Below are 19,883 nucleotides of genomic sequence, written 5' to 3' on the forward strand. Positions count from 1 at the left end.
CGAGATTTATACCCCTTCTTTAGTTTTCAAATTTTGTTAACTGTATTTGTTAACTCATATGTTAAGAAAACTTAATGAAAATTTATATCGCAACGGCACTTTACGAGGGCATTCACTCTCCAAAGGCGCAGTGCGCCAATAATTTCTCTTTATTATTTCAAGAATTGGTTGTACAGCGACTGGGGAAAATCAGAAGAAATGAAAAAAATATATATGTCAGTGCGCATTATACTTTACGGTATTTTCTTTGCGGCAGACTTGGCCCCGTCCCCGGAAAATGGCAGACGACAGGGAATAAATGTTGGCTGTGGACTGGCAGGGATTACTCATCAAACCAAGTGCAGTCAGTCCGAAGCCACCAAGAGACCGTCATTTACTTTTCTTTAACATTTTTCTTTTTCCCATTTTACCTGGCTAAGAGTGTGTCTTTTATTATTTAAAGGCTTTATTTTAAGTGTGACAGCAAAAAGTGTCTTGGGGGAATTTCAATATTCAGAAGGCTTAGTTTTAAAATTCATTTAAAAAATAAAACAATAGATTTACCACCTTAAATAGAATTTAAATATTTTTCGCATATTAAAGTGTTCTGCAGAGTCCATTAAATAAAAGGTTTAGCATACGACCGCACTTGCATGTTACAAACGTTGAACTGGGCCACCAACGTGGCTACAACGTTACCCAACTGCCGCCACAGGATGTGTGAATCCCGGTGTGAAAGGATCAGGAAGGGGAAATATAGTGGCTAGTATTTTTGCATGTTCAACAGACTTTTTAGGGGCATAAGCAATGACATTAAACTAACAATTTCTACCATTAAAAAATATATTAAAATATATTATTAAGTATCTTAAATATATTTTACTTTAAAAAATATTCGTCAAAATATGTTTAAAACATATATATATAATAAAAGAAGGTTAGACCTTTTCAATATGCTAAACAAACTTAATTACTATGAATTTTTAATAGAGAAATTGATGTCTCGCTCAGGTCCTTTTTGTATAAAAAATTTCCATTTTCTGGCACAAAATAGTGTGTTCCAAAACTCTCTAGTGCAACTCCAAGTTTACCCTGAAAAGTTCAACTTAAAAACGGAAGCCAATATGGAACAGGAGCAAAAAATACATATATAAAATGCAGCAAGAGACATAAACAAACAACAACAGCGCAGCAACAATTTGCCAACTTTTGTAATTGCCCAGAGACGAAAGAGACAGCTGCCTGGGCAGGGAAAGTCACCCCAGACAAGCTGAAATGAAAAATTCTAACAGTTTGCTTGGAGTTTCCTCTGTGTTTTTATTTCGGCAGAAGCGTTGAAAATAAAAAGAAAATTCAGTAGCAGCCAGAAGGCAGCAATCAGGAAAAGGCGACAGGGACAACATACAGGCACACTCAAAGTGTCCTGCCACATTTTCATTCCTGGGAAGTCAGTGTGTGTGTAAGAGTGCAAGCAAAGGAAAAGCTTGTTGTGGCTTTAAATGCAGATTTCTAACTTGACCACGTACAAGTTTTATATTTCATGTGTGAGTTGCTCCCTCAAAGTCCCACTCATTATTCATCTCCGGTTGAGCAGAATTAATGATCCTGGCAGACCGCTAGACCACTTTACACTGTTGTAAAGTTTTGCCGCAGAAAGAACTCTTTTTGTGTTTGCCCTCAAGTAGTATTATTAAGTGAACTTTAGCCTTAATCAAGTCAAACAACCTGCAGAGCAATATTTATTAGAACAAAATAACTAAAATCTAAGCTAGAAATGTATAATTTTTAGACAACCCTGCTGAATTTGAGTCTTTTTTCATTTGAACACAAAATATTTTTCACAATGAAACTATTCGTTGGCTCTTCCTTGCTCTTGTTTTACTCACCACAATGTAAACAGCCAAATTTATAAATAGAAGAGCGAAAACAAAGCAAACGGCCAACGAATTCCAGGCTAAACAATGCACGAAAATTAAAAATATAAACAGTGCACTCAATTAAGTACGAGAATGTAGTCCAATGAATTGAACATTTTGTGGCGGCTCGTGCGATTTCCGTTAGTACCTGGGTTAATATTGAGATCATTTTGCCAAATTCTTTAGCATTGAGGTTTGTGTATTAAGAAGGCTGCTGAAAAAATAGGAAAATCGGATAGATACCTTTCATAGCATACAAATTCAATAGGAAAACCTAAAATTATTAATACCTATTACCAAGTTTATATTCTTGCGAGGACGTTGTTCTTTAATTAGTTATTTTGTACTTCAGTTTGTAATTAGTTCTTCATTCTGATGTAAGTTATTGTTTTGTGTTTAAATATGGAAAATCTTTTGCTCTTCTTTTTTGTACTTCAAGTTTTCTAGGCTTAAAGGGTATTACTTCTATTTGCTTAAAACTGAGAAAAGGTGTTTTAGGACCCTCTATACCGTGTATCTTCCATTCCAGCACACTTTACTCTACCCTCTTTCCTTCTTCTCCATGAAAACAAAATATATCTTAGCCTGAAGAAAGTGATGTCTTAAAGCTGACATTATAATTGCATTTGGCTCTTAGTGAGCTCTGTCACAATAAAGAGCCTTCTTTAAGGCACACGCCCCTGAGTACGGGTTAAGTTTGTTTTCATTTTCACGGCGTATTTCCTGCGCAGACTCCGCGATTGTCCGACTTATTCGGCAGCGCAGTTGACGTCGCTGTCTCCGTCAACGTCGCAGCCGGCGCACTCCGTCCGACGAGTAGACAGTTCTCATGCGGCTTTCATCGGGACCGCAACGCAACGTTAGGCAGCGGAACGGGATATAGCCAATCGGATATATGTGAAACTACGTAAAGGGCCAGAACACGGCGGCACGTGGGTGTGAAAAAAAAGAAAAGAAAAGCGGGCAACAATCGCCATTACAATTACAACTACAATAAGCAGCGACGTGGTAATAAATGTTTGTAAAAATAAAAGAAAACCGAAAGTAATGGAATTAAGTGTGTGAGAGTGCATTTGCGTGTTTTCGCGGTACAAAAAAACGAAAAGCAAAGCATACATTTTCATAATTACTTAGGTTCCAAGGAGCGTAAATAATTAAAACAATAGTAATTTCAGTTGGGAAAAAAAAACCCAAGGACTTGGGGAAATTATTTTCTTTGTATATCATTATACTTGTAATGCTTTAGCTTTAAATGAAAAATAACTATTTAGAAACTTGCATAAATTAAAAAAAATATATATCAAGTCTTCCTTTACTTTACCCAGTTTTTGATTCCAATTTATCTTCAAATTTTAATGAGATTCCCCGAGTAGAAGGAAGTCAAGTGGACGGTTTCCAATTATAATCAACAGTTTTTTTGCGTTACCTGCAGCTGTGGGTGATTTCAATTAAAGCTACCTACCATCAACGTCTTAAAAGTGGAGTGGATTCGAGCGTTTATTATTGCCTTCATCTAAAAAGAACCAGCTGACGCCCGGGGAAAAAGCATGCCCATCAATTATACGATTTAATCACCATAAACGAAAGATTGAAGTGAGTACTTAAGATGCTTGGAATTTGATGAAATGCTGTGCCAGAAATATCTCAACCGTTTCCCAGGCACAGATTTTGTGTAATTATATTAGATAGATTAAGATTTGGAACGTGCTGAGAATTATTTAATTAGGTTAAGCCCAGGCTACGATAGAAAATTCCCAAAATCATCCATCTGAAGCAACCAATTACTTTATGCTGGCAGGGAAAGTTTCTACTGGTTACTGGTTACGGCCTGTAATTTTGTTAACAAACTTTTCCGTTTATCAATTAAGCCAAGTTCACTGGTATTTCTAAAATACGTAGCCTCTCTTATATCCAGTCAATATGACATATATAATTTGCTGGCAATTCATCAGCGAATTTCTCATGTTTTGTTTACCTTTGGCAATGCAATTTGTTTGGAAAGTAAAGGAAAGTGCATGAACGCACACGGAAAAAAGATATAAAGCGGCAATAAACAATAAAAATAAAACAATAAAAACGAAACCCGAAAGACTCAACAAAATAGCCTGGAAAAGCAGGCAACATTATCGTAGCAGTGCCAACGGGCGGGATGGAAAGGTAGTCGCATAAATGGCGAAATAACGAGGGCAAAGGCGACAATGAAAGGGATGAGGATGAAAGGACATACGGAAAAAATGTACACTCGAAAAAAAAAACCTTTGAAAAATAGGATTTTATAGAGTCACCTACAAGTTAGACTTTATAATGTTGCAGTAAACTTAACAGATTGAACACCTTTTAAATTAAATATTAAATAAATAAAATATTCAGTTAAATAATCTCTTTATTTAATTTAAAAATATTTAGAAAAAGATGGACTTTTGAACATGAGTTCTTAAGATTTTAGAAATATTTTTACTCAGCAATTGTTTATCACAAAATAGAGGGGTTGTTCATACCTATTAAAATATTACAAAAATTATAACTAATTTTATTAAGTAAAGCTAAATTATTTCTTCAAGTGCATGGGGAAACTGAAGGAGCGCTAAAGCCTTCACAAATGTCGTGCGTTAGTGTTGCGGCTGGGCCATTTAGTTGGTACCGGCGTCACATTACGTATACGCAATGTGCACGAAAATTACCAGCAGTCACGTACCAAAGCAAATTCCAACTCCGCACTTTTACTACACACGACTGAGTGTGCACGTGTGTGTGTGTGTGTGTGTGTGTATTAGTAGGGGTGTGCGGAGTGTGCGTGGGGCTTATCAACCATCATAATAATTGTTTCAGGCAATTTTCCTGCCAAGTCTGGCCAAGGTCCCTTCGCGTCCATTCCGACATTCGACAGGAATAATTACACACACATTTGGCTGTCATAAAAACCAAATTTGTTGAAATGTTAAACTGAAATGACAGCACAAAACATTTATAACATTCTGTGTATTTTGGATATCCAACAATCGTTTGTTTTTCGATGTCAGCTTGCATGTCAGTTTTGGAGTCTCTCTCTCTGGCGAAACAAGAAATGTTTTCTGTATTTATTTAGAATTCAATTTGCATTAGACTCATCATGCAGTTTTTACTATAGTGTCGTAGATCATTTACCTAAAAGAGCAACAAAATAATGTAAACATTTTGAGTGGAAAAAGATTAAAATAAATTGTTTTACAGTCATCAGTGACAGGTATTCATAAAATATTGCCACACCAATAATCAAATATTCATTTTTATAATAAAAAAGGGATTTTTTACTTTGTCTGTATAAAAAAAATGTGATGTTTTGATTGAGCTGAAAATAAAATCAATTTATATAGATAAAAATCACCTTTTTTTATTGGGCCATTTAATGGAAAAAAATACATTTTGATTAGGTTGTTAATTTTTCATAAATATCAATTTTGATTTTGATTTAATTATCGTTGATCAGGGATCTTTTTGAGCGACTGTATTTCTAGACAACAAATAAATTCTTCTCAGAAAAGTTTACTTTACAGATCAATAGTAAGCTTTTCTGAGTTTATAAGATTTTTAATTTATTTAAATTGTAGAATATCTTAAACTCACTAAAATATTTGTTTCTTTTCAACTTGAACTCCAAGTCGAGGTGGATGTCAAACTTAATCAAATTGTGAGCCGTCAATCTGCATTCGAGTTTTCCTTTTTTCCAACTGTTTTATCCATAAATCTGCCAAAGGCCTGCGGCTAAGCAGCAAACTTGTTTCCATATTCCTGCTGAAAAACTCATGCATATAATTTTGCTTTGTTATATTTCATTTTGCAACTCGATTCAAGTTTTCATCTTGGCCATAATAAAATTTGAATTTCATAAAACCGGCAAAGGCAAACAAACAGTCAAATGTGGTGGTGGCTTTGTTTTCTTCCTTTTTTTTTCCATTTTCCATTTTCCTTTTCCCCCTTGCCTTCTCTTTCGCGCTGTGTAGGGAAGCAAATACGAATTTCGTGCTTGGCTAGGAAAATTTATGGCTATTGGTTTCACACAAAGAAAAACATGCATGAGACGCCCGAGTTGGCGGCTTATGTTGTCCTTGGGAACACGCGACGTATGCGCAACAAACGCGAAATATTCCCTTCGATGAAAGTGCTTTCCAGGAAAGCAACGCCTTTAATTTGGGGAAAAGTTAAAATTAGCAAGTGACTTTTGGCTGTACTTTAATATACATAATTACATGTTTCAGAGACTATCTTTGGAGTAAGCACTGTAGCTGGCGGGATATTTCTATTATTTTTGTTGCTTTCTAAAATATTCAGTTGACTTGGCTTTACCGCTCAACAGTGAATGATATTTTAAATATTAAAATGGTTGTGTGCCGCAAATAAAAAATTCCACAGCTATTTTTATAACCCACGTTGAAGCCAAGAAGGGCGTACACTCGGACTCGGCTATTTTCACCGCAGTTTACCTCTCGACGAAGGACTCGAGAGCCCACCAGCTGTTGCAACAATCACGAATTGTAATAAAAGTTTGTGTCTGCTTCCCACAGATACAACTTTTTTACAAGGTATTGTACTCAGGGTACGCCTTATTGGCTGCTAAGGGGACAGTTTCTTGCCGCAAAGAGAGCCATCTGAGGACCCTGGATATAAACGGAGTATTTTCTTTTGTTCAAAACCTTAAAGAAATCTAGATCTTTAATGTCCAAAGGTGACAGTCACAATGTTTTTCCGGTTATTTTGCAATGCAAAACACGTCTTTACTACAACACTCTTGCTAGCCGGAAATGGAGAGTAAGAAAATCCAGTCTGTGGTGGTCAGCCCACTTCGCTTTCCTACTTTTTCAGTTTATTATCTGTAAATCTCACGATACGAGTGCGAGTGCGAGCCATTACTCAAAAAAAAAACCACACACAGTTATCCTTGGAATCCTTGTTTGCTCGTTAGAGCCATTAGAGTACGTGATATGTGCGGACATCATCAGTTGGAATCGGAATTGGAATGGCCAGATGGCCATATGGCGCACTGTCATTATTAATGATGCAATTGACATGAGCTGTCGAGAGAGGAAATTGAAGTGATTTGGTTTTTTCAACTGGCAAAAATAGAAAGAAATATAAAGAAAATGGTATTGAGATTACCAGGCACTCTCCCCTCTTTACTTTTTTATTTTACATTTTTTTAAGGCTTTTACGCTTTATTTTCTATTCATTTGCCCTACTACTGCCACTTTTCCTGAGTAATTTTCCTTTGCCTTACTTTGTTTTGGTTCTAAAGCTTGACTCTTTTGTCTTTCACATTCCCCTTTTATCTGGCCAACTCAAGAGACTTTGCCTTCGGTCATCCAATTCAATAAGGTACGTGTTCTTTGAGGTCAATCGATTATGGTTTCACCCTTTTGCCTTTTTCAGCTTTTTTTACTCTGCAGCCAAAAGCCAGAGAACTTTTGATTTGATTCCATAATTCGTTGAAATTGGATAAGGTTTGAACTGGAGGCCTTTTCCTTTTAGTTTGTTGAACAACGTTATTAAATAATATTTTGAATCGATCTTTTGATCCTTTGATCCCTTAAATATATTTGTTATTTTTAAATAAATGTAACCCCGCATAGGCAGAGTTCAACACTTATTTTCCCATATTTCTCTCACTGCATATAAGGCAAAAAAAATCAGTTTGAAGTATGAAATTCCCAAGCGTTCGATGGCTGACCTGCAGCCGATAAAGCTCTCATCTGCAAATTCTCCGATTCGCCAGCTTTTGGGCCCCCCAAGGCAAACATCACGTATACGCAGTGGTGTTTGTTCGCTGCCAGCGGAATACATTGTACGTCCTCGTCGCTGTCCTGATGCGTCCTTTGCCCGCGTAATTGTGCGTGCCAGCGACAACAAAGAGGCCAAAATCAGACAGGTCCTGCGAAATCCTTTCCTCCTTTTTTTCCCCGCCGTCTAGCACAGAAATTGGCCAACGACTACTGTGCGGGTGGAAGGATCTTTAACGGGACACTGGTAATTGAATATTGAGAATGTGGTATAAGCCCTTTCATTACAAGCTAGCTGGGCGACCCAGTTTCCATGTAATCATATCGATTTCCACCCAATCAATGACAACAAGTGCGAACAAATCGACAATTTCAGACCCTTTTATTCCTTGTTTGATCCCTGCACTGTTTGCTTGACTGTTATTGATAGCTTCTTCTGGCTGTATTTCATTCAATCATCGTCGGACTTGTGTTTGTCTCAAACAAACTAATTCAAATACAAAATTTATTTGAATTACTATAGTAGAAGAATTTCTATACTAGCTAATGATGAATTTATATTTGGATTTACATCTTGACAGAGTTTATTTTATAGAAAAAATATCCTAAGAAATTATATTTCGCTAGGTATTTCCCTTTAAAAATATATCCTTAGCAATTCAACTTGGTGACAACCTCATTTCCTGTCATCTATTAAGTCTGGCAAGGACAAGAAAAAATGCCAGCTTAAGTTGCGAACATTAATGCCTAAATGAACAAGGTTGTTTAGTAGCATTCCGTCATTTAAATAAAGTATTTGACATTCATTTATCGCATTCTTCCTCAGTTTGCGTGTGGGCACTGGAAGTGGCTCATTAGAGATGCAAAATTGTTGACAAATGAAGAGTTTACAGTGAATTCAAGTGGCACGCCAGGAAGAGAGTACGGAAAATAAAAGCAAAGCAGTATGGAAATGAGTAAATGTTGCCTTAGGAAAAGTTACCTCTAATTTAAATATACAAAGAAAACTATAGCTTAAGATAACAAGGCTTCTGCTTTCCCTAGAAAAATAGAAGAGGGTAAAAGTGTTTATTTACAATTTTGCATTGTGTAGATTGCTTCCGTTTTGAGCGGAAATTATTTGTGTTTCATCCTTGGAGGATACAAGACAGACACTCCATTCTTCCTGAAATACAAAATGATTAATTTAAGTTTTAAAGGAGGAAAAAATATTTTTCCAGGAATTAAATTTTCCCAAAGTAAGACAGTAACTTTAAGAAAGCAACGAACAAAGTTTTTTCTTTCAGTTCTCTGGCTCTTGAAGCCTTAATGAATTTGAGCTTGAATAATTATGCAAAATGAATGTTTTTATTGGACTGTTCTTGTGCCTGCTGACTAATTTATTCCGCTCACTTTGGCGTTGACGCCTTCTTGCCTTTGTTCTTTTTATACCCTTGCAGGGTATTATAATTTCAGTCAGAAGTTTGCAACGCAGTGAAGGAGACCTTTCCGACCCTATAAAGTATATATATTCTTGATCAGCATCAACAGGGGAATCTTTCTAGACATGTCCGGAAAAAATCGATTTTTTGGCCATTTTTGCAAAATTTTATAAGGGGTTACATCATTAAAATTAGCAGAAATGGCCAAAAATTTTGATTTCTTAAAATTTTAAATTTGGTATGCAGTTTTTTTAAATTAATAAAAACTAACACAAAACGGCTTTCCGAATCGAAATTAATGCATTTTTGGCTTATTTATGATATATTTTAATTTTAACCTGCGAGGGTATACAAACTTTGGCTGGCCAAAGTTAGCTTTCTTTCTTGTTTTGTTTTGTATTTAAAGTGTTTTTCTTTGCTTTCATTAAAAAAAAATGGTATATAGTATAGCCTGTTTTTCGCAGGAATCCTTCAAAGGTTTGCTAGGAAAACTAAATAAGTGCTGATTGTTATACAAATTAAAAAAATAAATATAAAATATACACATAAATATATATATATATATTTCTTTTTTCTCTTCAGATAACTAAAGGACAAATAAAACTGCTTAGGTAAATATTATTAATACATTACATATAACATTTTTATTTTATTTTATAGTATATACATCCTTCACACACATCCATCTCCACTTTTATGACTTAATTCATAGCGGAAATTCATTTCAATGCATTCCTTTGGTTCAGATTTAAGCCCCCATATTGCTCTTCATCTCCGAGCTACGAAATAAACCCAATTTCCTCCTTTTCCCCCAACCGTATTTGGAAATCTGCACATCCTGTTCCATTGCAACGTGAGCTTCCCTGTTGGCAGCCTTTTAATCAAACTTTGTCGGGTATCAGGAGTCACAGAGTTGAAGAGTAGAAGAGGTGGAGGGGTAGCAGGAGGAAGGACACTGACTGAAGGATCCACTTTTGCTGTGGCCGCAAACTTTCTGCCACAAGTTGCCTTGTCTATCGCAGCGACTCTGCTGCTCCCAATGGCTGAAAGGTGCACAATCAGCCAAAAATGACAGCCGACCAGGTCGAGCGGGGTCAACCTCGGGTCCCAAGTGAGCCTTAGAGCCCACTCTCTGCGCAACGATTAAAGCCATATTTTCATGGAATCGCTTAACAACAATGCCAATCATCCAATGGCCGTTGCTCCCTTTTGGCCTTTGTTAACGCTGCATAACGAAAATTAAATAACCGTGCTCGGCTTTTATTAACTAAAGTGTATTTTTGCCTCTGATGGGTTTTGCATAATGCACACACAAAAGAGGAAAAAATTATCCTGCTTTTGTTGAGTCCACTTTTATATGCGACGTATATTGAAATTATGTACGCACAGCAGCTTTGTGTATGAAAATTATATGAATTTTATTAATTTACCACATTTTTGATGATGTGGCTGAAATTATTTTTTGTCAGCCGTAAATTACATGTAATTTCTGGTTTAATTCTGGGTAATAATGAGTTTGTACCGAAAAAAGAAATTAATATTTTGATTTAATGTGAGATAAAGTCGGGAAACCCTGGAAATATATTCAGTTAAGCATTCAAACTGGTTTAGTGGGTTAAAAATTAACTAAAAATCTATTAAAGACCGACTTAACTTAGTTTATTTATGTAGTATATACTCACAGGAATACCCCTTATTGTTTTCCTTAGTCAGCAAATCAATATACTCCTATATACAGAATATCAAAAAACATACTAATTCAGAGTCGTAACCCGTTGAGTATCAGGAGTCAAAACATCAATCGCCTGCACAATACTTATTTTTATTTTACCCGCAAAGCGGACAACGTCAACTGATGTTTTATTTATGTCAAACCTTTCGTACAGCTGGAGGCCTCAACTTCCTGGTTTTTCCTTGCCGTTTTCCGTTGTTTTTTATGCCTCGCCTTGGTTTTTTATTGCGTGCCGTCAATCCCTCAATAAACTCCTTGGCCCCATACCTTTTGTTGTTTGCGGTGGCTTCGATTTTATTTCGATTTTGTGGCGTTGGCGTTGCCTGCCATTTTGCCAGCGGAAGAGGACGTCGACATGGTTGGGTTCATTACTCCAAGTTCCGTTGCTGTTGATTTTCAATTATTTTTATTGACTTAAGTTATAATGCACTGTGGCCTTGGCAGCCATTTTTTTGTGATTACACTTGCCTTGGCTTTTCTCTTCTTTTTTCCCAAGCCAAGCTTACCACATTTGTGTAGTTTTTCCGCCTTTTCATGGTGCGTTTGACTGAATCCACTTGGCTTGTTTTTGGCATGACCGCTTATTGAAAAACTTTGCACCCGCCTGGCCCAAGAACAAGTTCTTAAGTCGAAAGTTTTCCTTAAATGGCAACAACTTTTTGCATTTTCAGCAGCAGTTTTATAATTTCATGCTGTTTTCACCCGGGGGCGGCGGTAAAAAAGTGTTTCGCAAGTTCATTATTTGTTCGGAGCACGCCTTAATTATTTTAGCATTTTCGCACGAAGACAAATTGAATTGTCTGCTACGGTATGAATATTTCCATTCCGGCAGTTCATTTTCAAGGAAAAGACTGTAAGAGATTTAAATAATTAATGGAAGTTTTTAGTAGTTCAGCTGTGAGCTGCTTTTAGCTGTGAGTTGCTTATTTGTGTTAAAATTATGTTACTTCCGATGGAAATCTTTAAAATTCTTAAAGCGGATAACATAGAAATTTCCTAGAAATAAGTGAACTTATCCTTTTTATCCTTAAATCACACTATGGCAATTACTTGGCTCTTATTTAATGATGAAAATTGCAGTTTTTCCCACTAAAGAAAAGCCTCAGAAAAGATATAAGTAGCATATAACCACCATGAAAGGTTCTTTTCATTAGACTTTGGACTGGAGTTACGCCGCCTGAAAAGGCTACTCCGCCGCGAAGGATTTTTTTTTTACTATGGCGAAGAGAATTTGCAACTATTCAGAGTTGCCAGTTGCATACTTTGCGGCGTTCCCTAAAGTTTGTTTGCAAAATGTAGAGAAAAAATACAATTTTTCTGTGCCGCTTGGCTATCTCAAATTAAAATAAATATGCACTGAAATAAAATGTTAAAAATACGAATAGGGACAGAAGGAATGAACTCTTGCGGCTTAGTTTGTGGTTTTCTAGTTTTTTTATCCCTTGAACTCTTGGCCACAAAATGTCTGCAGTTCTGCAGTCTGAATGCACTTTGTGTGATGAGAAAGCCGTCTCTCTATCTGATGGTACATTATCTACTTATTATTCTCATTTTTTCCTTATGATATCCTATGAACTAGTTCATGAATTAAGTATGAACAATTACACACGTTTTAAGAGATAATTACCCAAGGAAAAGGGTTTGACATTAGCTTGACTTTCTCATATTTCTAAAGTCAAGTGTGTAAATTAGTAAATTAGCAGAAATTAGATATACTAATGGTCTTGCAGTTATTTGGAATTCCAAATTTCTGAGATTAAAATGCTTGTTAGAGCTGCCAAGAATTTTCTTGCCCAGAAAGCAATCCCATTTAGTGGAACCACCTTCTCAGGGCTGGTAGTTTTAAGGTCAGCCAGACATACATACAAGCCATTTGGTAGCCACAGAACTGCCAAGCCCTCAGAGCCCACTTTGAGTGCCTTAATATCTCTGTGAAAAATTTAAATTCACCCATTTACAGAATTGTTTTTTCCGGTCAGAGGAGCAGCATTAATTAACTGAACTTAACACGACGGTATGTGGATTGTGGATGTGGCCCAGAGGTGTCTGAATAAAATGAATTGCCGGTTGGTTAGACCGAATTACTTTCTGTTTTTCGCTCCGAAAGTTTCCCTTTTTCTCAGGGCTTCGTGAGACAGCTCACTCAGTTATTCAATATGTCATTCCGTCATGCCGGCACACACACACACAAACACACTCAACTTTAAATTGAGTTTCTTCGGCAGAAGTTTGCAGCAGACAGCGGGGAGGAGCAGATACCGAGATAGTAGTCGTACCCGCCAGGAGTTTGAGTTTGATAGAGAACTTTTCCTTTTGGCCTCGGTCCGTCGTGCTTTGTGCAATGTGTTGATTGCTATTTTGTTATTCATGGAATTGCTTAAAAATTTAGATTGCCAAGTAACTTATAAACTTCAATTCGTCGTCTTGGGTGCTTTTCCGCTATTTGTTTCTAACTGCAAATCTGAAAAGCGGATTAAGCGTGTTTTTCTTTGGTCAATGGGAGGTAATAACTTGAAAAAAGACAGAGTTCCGACCTGGTGGAGCTTTTAAAAATATTAAAAAAATATAATACAAACTGAAGACTAGCTTGAAAGAAGAGCAGCAAGTGGCTTGGAGATACTCTTAACCACCTGGACAGGATTTAAACCTGTTGACTGCTTCCTTTGACCACTCAACCGTGTGAGCATCGAAAAAAAAAGGTGTCTGAGACCACAAAAGAGCCTCGATGTTGCCTGCTCAACCAATTGCGGTCGAGAGTCATTGAACACTGCATAGACAGACACACGCCGTAGCTATGATGAAGAAGGTCCTGTATAGTATACCTCGAATCGATGTCAACGACTTTTATTACAATACCATCACGCCCACAATTTGCCAAGGAAAACAGCGAGGGGTGGAAATATGGAAACCGGGCTAAGCTATTTTGCATGCAAAAAGAGAAAAATATAAAACAGCTTGCCTGCAGTCTGTGGCCTTTTCCACTTATCTTGAGACGCTCTTATTAAAGTGGCAATTGGTCTCAATTCACTGACTTGGACAGCTTGAAATGTGGCCAGGGACTGAAGCTATATTAAATTAATTTTCAGGAATTTAATAGGCAGCCAGAGAATGGTTAGAGAGGTAATACAAGTTATGGAAATTAGAGAAATAATTTAAATAAAGTTAACACTTTTTGTGATCAACTAAATTTCATTTATATTTGAGTTTTCCAATTAATAAAGCTTAATTTAGACTGCAACTCGAAATTCTTATATTAAAAATGAATACAAATGAAACATTTTAATGAAATTGATTGCTTCCATCCCCTTGGTAATTGATTCGATCCGCATTTGTGGTGTCACATTTCGACTGCCTGGCTTCCTGAATATACAACATATATTTCCGCACATGTAACAAGATTTAATTCCCCAAACCAGAAAGCACACATTTTTAAATTGGCTTCCACATATGTAGTTCCCATTGATTGAAAAGCTTAAAACAAAAATAGCCAAAACACTTAAGCGACGGTGGGCATGGCAATAAGCTCCCATTGAGAATGTCTCAAATGTGGTCCCACAGTGTCATGTGATGTGGGACCCATATCACTAGTAAGCTCCCTTTGACCCGAACATAAATCGACATTTATTCCGGCTACCGATTTGCCATCGCCTTGCGTGCGTCCCAGACATTTCTACGGCTAAAAGGTTCTACGGGAAACGCACGGCGCATAAATAGTGGAGGTCGTTAGGAGTTAATTGGCCTTGAAGGCACGTACCCTGAAATTATGAGCAACGAGCTGCATAAAACTTAAGCGCTGCCATCTTGGTCCTGGTCAGCGTTTACAAATATTTGCCCACTTAATTGATTCAATTTGCATGCTGAGTAGTTTTCGGTCCAAAAATGCCATTAAGTAAACAAGTCAACAATTTTTAATGAAATTTTCCTGAGGCCTGATGAGTTTTCACCCTCAGGGTGTAAATTTTAGTGAAAAATCAAGGAAAACATGACATTAGGGCGACCATAACATTATCTTTTATTTCTGTAATTTGGAAAAATATATATTTAAACTTAAAGAGTGTAATTTTTCCTCTAAAATCAGCTTAGATCCAACTTTTATTGCCAGATTGTTAGGGTTATGACATGCTCTGCCATTGCCACTGCACCATTCCCAGCTAACTGCAGTTGCGAATTGCAAATGCGACTCTCAGTTTTCCCATCCCCGCGAAAATTGCACTAACGCTGCAGTTATGCAAATTTAACCCAAATGAGACTTTCCCTGCGAATGTGTGTGTGTGTGTGTGCGATGCGTGAAATTAATTTCTCCCTCGAGAGAACCAGGTACAACCGAATTAAAGGTGAGCTCCCGTTCGGCTGGATGAAAGCCGTGTGTTAGCTTTTGGGGTCAGGGCACGCCGCAAGGTATGCAATGGCAGATTACAAAGTTTATTTCGGGGAAAGTACAATTCTTTTTTTTTGGTCAGTAATAACAATGAATTAATAGCCCTGTGGCTGTTCTGGGAAGTTAGAGAATAAGCCATAAGGAAGCCAAAAAGAGTTTAAAATATGTAGAGGGTCATGTTAGCTTCTTGATAAATATTATAGTATTATTGGATAAATTATGAATGATTTGGAAAAGAGTTGATGTAGTACAATCCTTTCCCAACTTCTCGTAAAGACCTTCCCTTAGGCTAATTCCAAGAAAGTCTATATATGTGCTCCCAGGATAATAAATAATGACACCCTTTCAAAAAGGCTGCATAAATCCCATTCTTCATAAAACCCTCACTGGGCGGAATGTGTTAGCGATTGATTATTGCCTAATCGCAAATGGGAAGCCCTTACTCACAGTCTACCATCATGATAAATCATTTCAAACAGAGACAAAAAACCTACCCCACAACATGCAGGGCCTCCATAGGTAGTGGGTATTTCCATCCTACGCCTCAAAAATTCCCCCTAGGTGTTGGCCGCCCAATCAAAGCTGACCCTGGGCCTAATGAGGTCCACACTCCACTCCTCGTCCTACCCGGCACTGCTGCCATTTACAGGCAGATTAAGAAATTAATGGCCTACAATTGAGCGGGCTACTTTGTCAAGGGAGAAGATTCGGGGATAACTTTGCCTTCATTTTTCATTTTTAATGTTCGCCACGGGCAAAGTTGGGTCCATGAATACGCGATTAGGTTGCACAAACTTTATTAAAAATGCCGACAATCCACGAAGTCGAGTCGGGGAGATTTCAATTTCGCAGCGGAGACTAATTTAATGTCCTGCCAAAGGAGAAAGGCCACATTGAGGGCTTTTAATTGTTCGCCCGTACACATTCGCACGGGGGGCGCTCGCCCCCTTTATTGACTGCCCCTTTGGCTTTGTCATAAAACTTTTGTGGCAGCAGCTGGCCAAGGAAGTTGACGGCTGTTCGCCTGGCTGCCTTCGTGGCTGATTCGATTGTGGCCCAGTCAAAGCGACAAAATTAAGTAAGTACGGCCAAGGAGCACGGGCCAAAGGATGCTCTCCTTCCACGAAACGCGGATGGATGGTCGTTAAACGGGGACAATGGCCACATCGACTCCTGGCTGGAAGTGAGAGACAATGCCCTGTTTCGACACAGAGAAAAATGCAGTCAAACAGGTTATAAGAATATTTTTGATACCTCTCTACTACTCTACTGACTTTTCTCTCCGTGTACTTGTATTTATGGGGCACAGACCGAGAGGATAGTGATGCATATTGAACGCTGGCAACACAATGAACAAAAGGTAAACTTCATTTGGCCCAAAGACAAGGAGCGGGGCAAATGGCTGAGGTTGGGGCTGGGGGAGACCAGCTTCCGTTTCCGTCAACACTGCCAGTGGATGCCGTTTCCGGCCAACTTGGCTTTCAGCCAGGGTAATATGGCTCGGAAAGGGGAATGGGAAAATGTGTTTGGCAGCTCGTTCGACTGCTTAGTGGCTAATTTGCAAATAGATGAAAATGCGCCACACAATTATAGCTCTGGCAGCAGCCTCGATGCTGATTGGAACTCTTGGGATTTAATTATAAATTTCTTCACCACCTCCACCAGCTCCACCGTGTCACACGGCCGCCTGACTTTATTAGCTTTGTTACTGTGTTGCTCACCTCTCGGCCTCCGTTTAATAAGGAAACGTAATTACATTAGCAGAGCCCATCTGACACACAAGTGACAGGAGTTCGACGGGATAGGCCAAAATGTCTGCGGGCAAATGTCTGACTGCCACACCCACAAAACCCGACACTCGACTCACACACCCTCAAAACACTCAAAATCGCATAATTAATGCACACCGCTTGCGGTGGCCCGGAACGTTGCACATACGCCCCGTGGGCCACACGAAAAGTGTGTGGCCGTGCCATAATTTGCCATAAATATTGATCCAAAGGCTATGCATATCGAGCGTCAGTGCAGTTCCAGCAATGATAATATTTATCTGTCATGATGACAGATTCGTTAGCATAGCGGCCGCCTGGAAAAAGAGATTGATGGAATTATTGCAGCTGTCAGGGAAATTCCTCTTCGACTTTTCCACTTTGTGTTCTTTAAAGCCGCAATGGGTCACGCCCAAAATCGCTTTAAGCCCCACGCTCTGGCCCCATAAATTGTGTTTCTCGAGCTTAGCTACAGTTTCAGTCCGTAAGTCAGAATCATTTGTCATAATTCGAGTTGCCCCAGGCCCAGAGCGGACCCCAAAATAAAACAAAAAAAAAAGCCAAAGAAAAACACAACCCCCCGAAAAAGTTGACCCAACAACACCTTGGGCCAACGAAGTGGCCATTAAAAGTGCCAACAACAAACAGGCAACAGAAATCGACAGGGGAACCGGGAACAACTCGGGGAGCACATGGCCAATATTCGACACGAAAATCGACTGAAAAGCAATTATTTACACTTCGGCAATAAAAATATGGAACAAAAAAAAAACTGGAAACATGAAACAGAAACAGACCGTGGGCGGCATTGTGTCAAAAGTGCGTTCTGCAATTTATTACCTTTAATTTTTCTTGGCCGAGTGTCCTGTCCCTCCGCCAGGGCTCCTTTGTCATATTTTTGTCTGGAATTGCATTTCTGCGGATTGTGGATATAATTTTTATGGCCATTGCCTTCGTTTATACTTTTCGTTTCGTTTCAACTTTTTTATGGGCTCTCGAGAACGCTGAGCCGGAGATTTTCAGCGGGAAATCGAAAAACTTTTTAAGCTTCTTCAATTCACTTGTTAATTTTAATCCCTTTCGCCGGTTTCCCTCCCCTTGCAGAGACCGCACCGCCGCCTGAGAGGAAGCCCGTGGAATGTCCGCAATCGGTCAACCAGTGAGTCCTGCGAGTCCTGTGTGAGTGCCGAGTGAGATTGAAAGATGGCGGCGGCCAGTTCAATTATCGAATCCATAGCCATTTTGGCCCTGCTGCTCGGATTTTTGATTCGAAGTGGTGAGTGGAAAAGCTGAAAGCTGTATTTTTTAAATTTTCAATAATTAATTGATTTCGCTCTTTAGGCTACTGCATAGACTGCTTCAAGTGCGTTTCCTACAATGGCGCCAACAAGGCCTGCGACGATCCGTTCCACAACAACTACTCCACGGCCATCCTCGAGTCGCCCTGCATGGGCGGTAGGAAGGGGCGGGACGGCCTATTTCCGGCCACTGCCTGCATCAAGATCGCCGGCTATTATGGTAAGTGGAGTGATGGATGGACTCCTTCTTCATCTTCGTCCTTCTAATTTCCATTTATCTGCAGATGAAACCGGGGAGACGATAACGGTGAGGGGCTGCGCCCTGGACAGTGGCACCCTGACCACCGACACCGAGATCATAAGAATGTCGCACTGCGGAAAATTCTACTACGATGACAAGTGAGAATTTAGAATATTGTAGGAGACTTTACGCAAGGAGAAATCAATCAATATTTTTTTTATTATTTCCAATTGCATCACTTGTTACCCTAATATTTTCCCCTGTGTATCAAAACCATAACTTAGCATTAACAGAGTCATTTCCCTGCCGCAGATATGTGCACGGCTGCCTGCAGAGCTGCAGCGATGCGGATGCCTGCAACTCGGCCAGGAGGCCCGGCCAGAATCCCCTGGATCTGGAGGCACTGATGCGGCACCTGCTCAGCCTGGCGGTGCTCCTGGTGGCCACCGCCAGGTAACAGTACCAGTGAGTGGAGCTACGGGAGCTATGAGGCAGCGAGAAGGCATTTAATTCGACTCGGCTGCTAGGGAATGGGAATCCTTATCTTTTGGCGACTCTCCTCCTCTACGAATCTCTCTCGCACCTAACAGTAAACGCACCCGACAGCCAGGACACGCTCAACACCCACACAATCTTACGAACACACTCACACACCCAACATTATGGAATTCATCAAGCAATTATGTGATTTATAAATGAATACTTAACAACTATCTAACAATAATTGATGAACGCGAACGAAACTATTTAGATGCTAAGCATTCGAGAGTAAAAAATCAAAGGAAACGTGCAACCTAAATTCAAATTCTAATTGCAATTATTTTTAGCTTCTAAGGAACAGAACCTAGACTTTAAATGCTGTCGCCGCAAGAGTGTTTTTCGAATTATATATACCGATGCGTTTTACCCCGACAGAAATAAGTATATTTGTTGCCTCTCTAGACAAAAGTATTGTACATATACAACAATTTAAATTTAAATTTCTTTCACGAATGCTGAATTTTGGGCAAATTATAAATTATAAATAGTTATGTGTAAATGAATTAGTGGGTTAAATTAGCAAACGAAAACTGCGAGTCAAGGGAAGGAGGAAAAAGTTATCTCAAAGGTTTACCCTTGAATGTTAAGGATTCATTCACAAATTTAAGTACAAAAGAATGTCATTTCTATTTTTATAAATTTCTATCAAGAAAGATAAGTATCCCTACTTGGAATTAAAACTATTGTCTCAAGTGTTTTCCAAGTCTTAATAATTTTCCCTTCTAAAAGAAATATTGTTTAAAATTTTTAAGGCCCCCCATTCCGGACCTGCCTAAGCTTTAAATCAAGCCATAAATGTCGGTCATAAATGACACCATTCTCAACTCTATAAACTTCTGTATGTCTGCAACTACTAATA

At 38.7% G+C, this 19,883-nt stretch overlaps 1 protein-coding gene across 4 annotated transcripts; it reads left to right on the forward strand.

The window, feature by feature from the left end:
- The first annotated feature begins 1,326 nt into the window (after positions 1 to 1,326).
- On the forward strand, positions 1,327 to 19,523 carry LOC108078848 (uncharacterized). Of its 4 annotated transcripts, XR_011445144.1 has the most exons (8): positions 2,737 to 2,903; positions 3,328 to 3,488; positions 9,649 to 9,677; positions 18,050 to 18,221; positions 18,287 to 18,463; positions 18,528 to 18,642; positions 18,797 to 19,252; positions 19,312 to 19,523. XR_011445144.1 is itself a non-coding variant. In XM_017172946.2 (7 exons), the coding sequence occupies exons 4-7, from the start codon at positions 18,149 to 18,151 to the stop codon at positions 18,939 to 18,941; spliced, it is 510 nt and encodes a 169-aa protein (XP_017028435.1). In that variant the 5' UTR covers positions 2,737 to 2,903; positions 3,328 to 3,488; positions 9,649 to 9,677; positions 18,050 to 18,148; the 3' UTR covers positions 18,942 to 19,523. The 4 variants fall into 4 exon arrangements, 3 of the variants coding, with proteins under 3 accessions (XP_070142768.1, XP_017028435.1, XP_017028444.1); XM_017172946.2 differs by having other exon boundaries at positions 18,797 to 19,523; XM_070286667.1 differs by lacking the exons at positions 2,737 to 2,903; positions 3,328 to 3,488 and adding an exon at positions 1,327 to 1,523 and having other exon boundaries at positions 18,797 to 19,523.
- Positions 19,524 to 19,883: the final 360 nt, after the last annotated feature.

This window comes from Drosophila kikkawai, chromosome 3R (assembly GCF_030179895.1).
Source record: "Drosophila kikkawai strain 14028-0561.14 chromosome 3R, DkikHiC1v2, whole genome shotgun sequence".
Taxonomy (NCBI): domain Eukaryota; kingdom Metazoa; phylum Arthropoda; class Insecta; order Diptera; family Drosophilidae; genus Drosophila; species Drosophila kikkawai.

What these genes read in the sequence shown, in the direction of transcription:
- LOC108078848 (XM_070286667.1), top strand. Translation starts at nt 18,149, where the DNA reads ATGGCGGCGGCCAGTTCAATTATCGAATCCATAGCCATTTTGGCCCTG. An exon ending in CGGATTTTTGATTCGAAGTG is followed by an intron (nt 18,222 to 18,286) that starts GTGAGTGGAAAA and finishes TTCGCTCTTTAG; the next exon opens with GCTACTGCATAGACTGCTTC. An exon ending in CAAGATCGCCGGCTATTATG is followed by an intron (nt 18,464 to 18,527) that starts GTAAGTGGAGTG and finishes ATTTATCTGCAG; the next exon opens with ATGAAACCGGGGAGACGATA.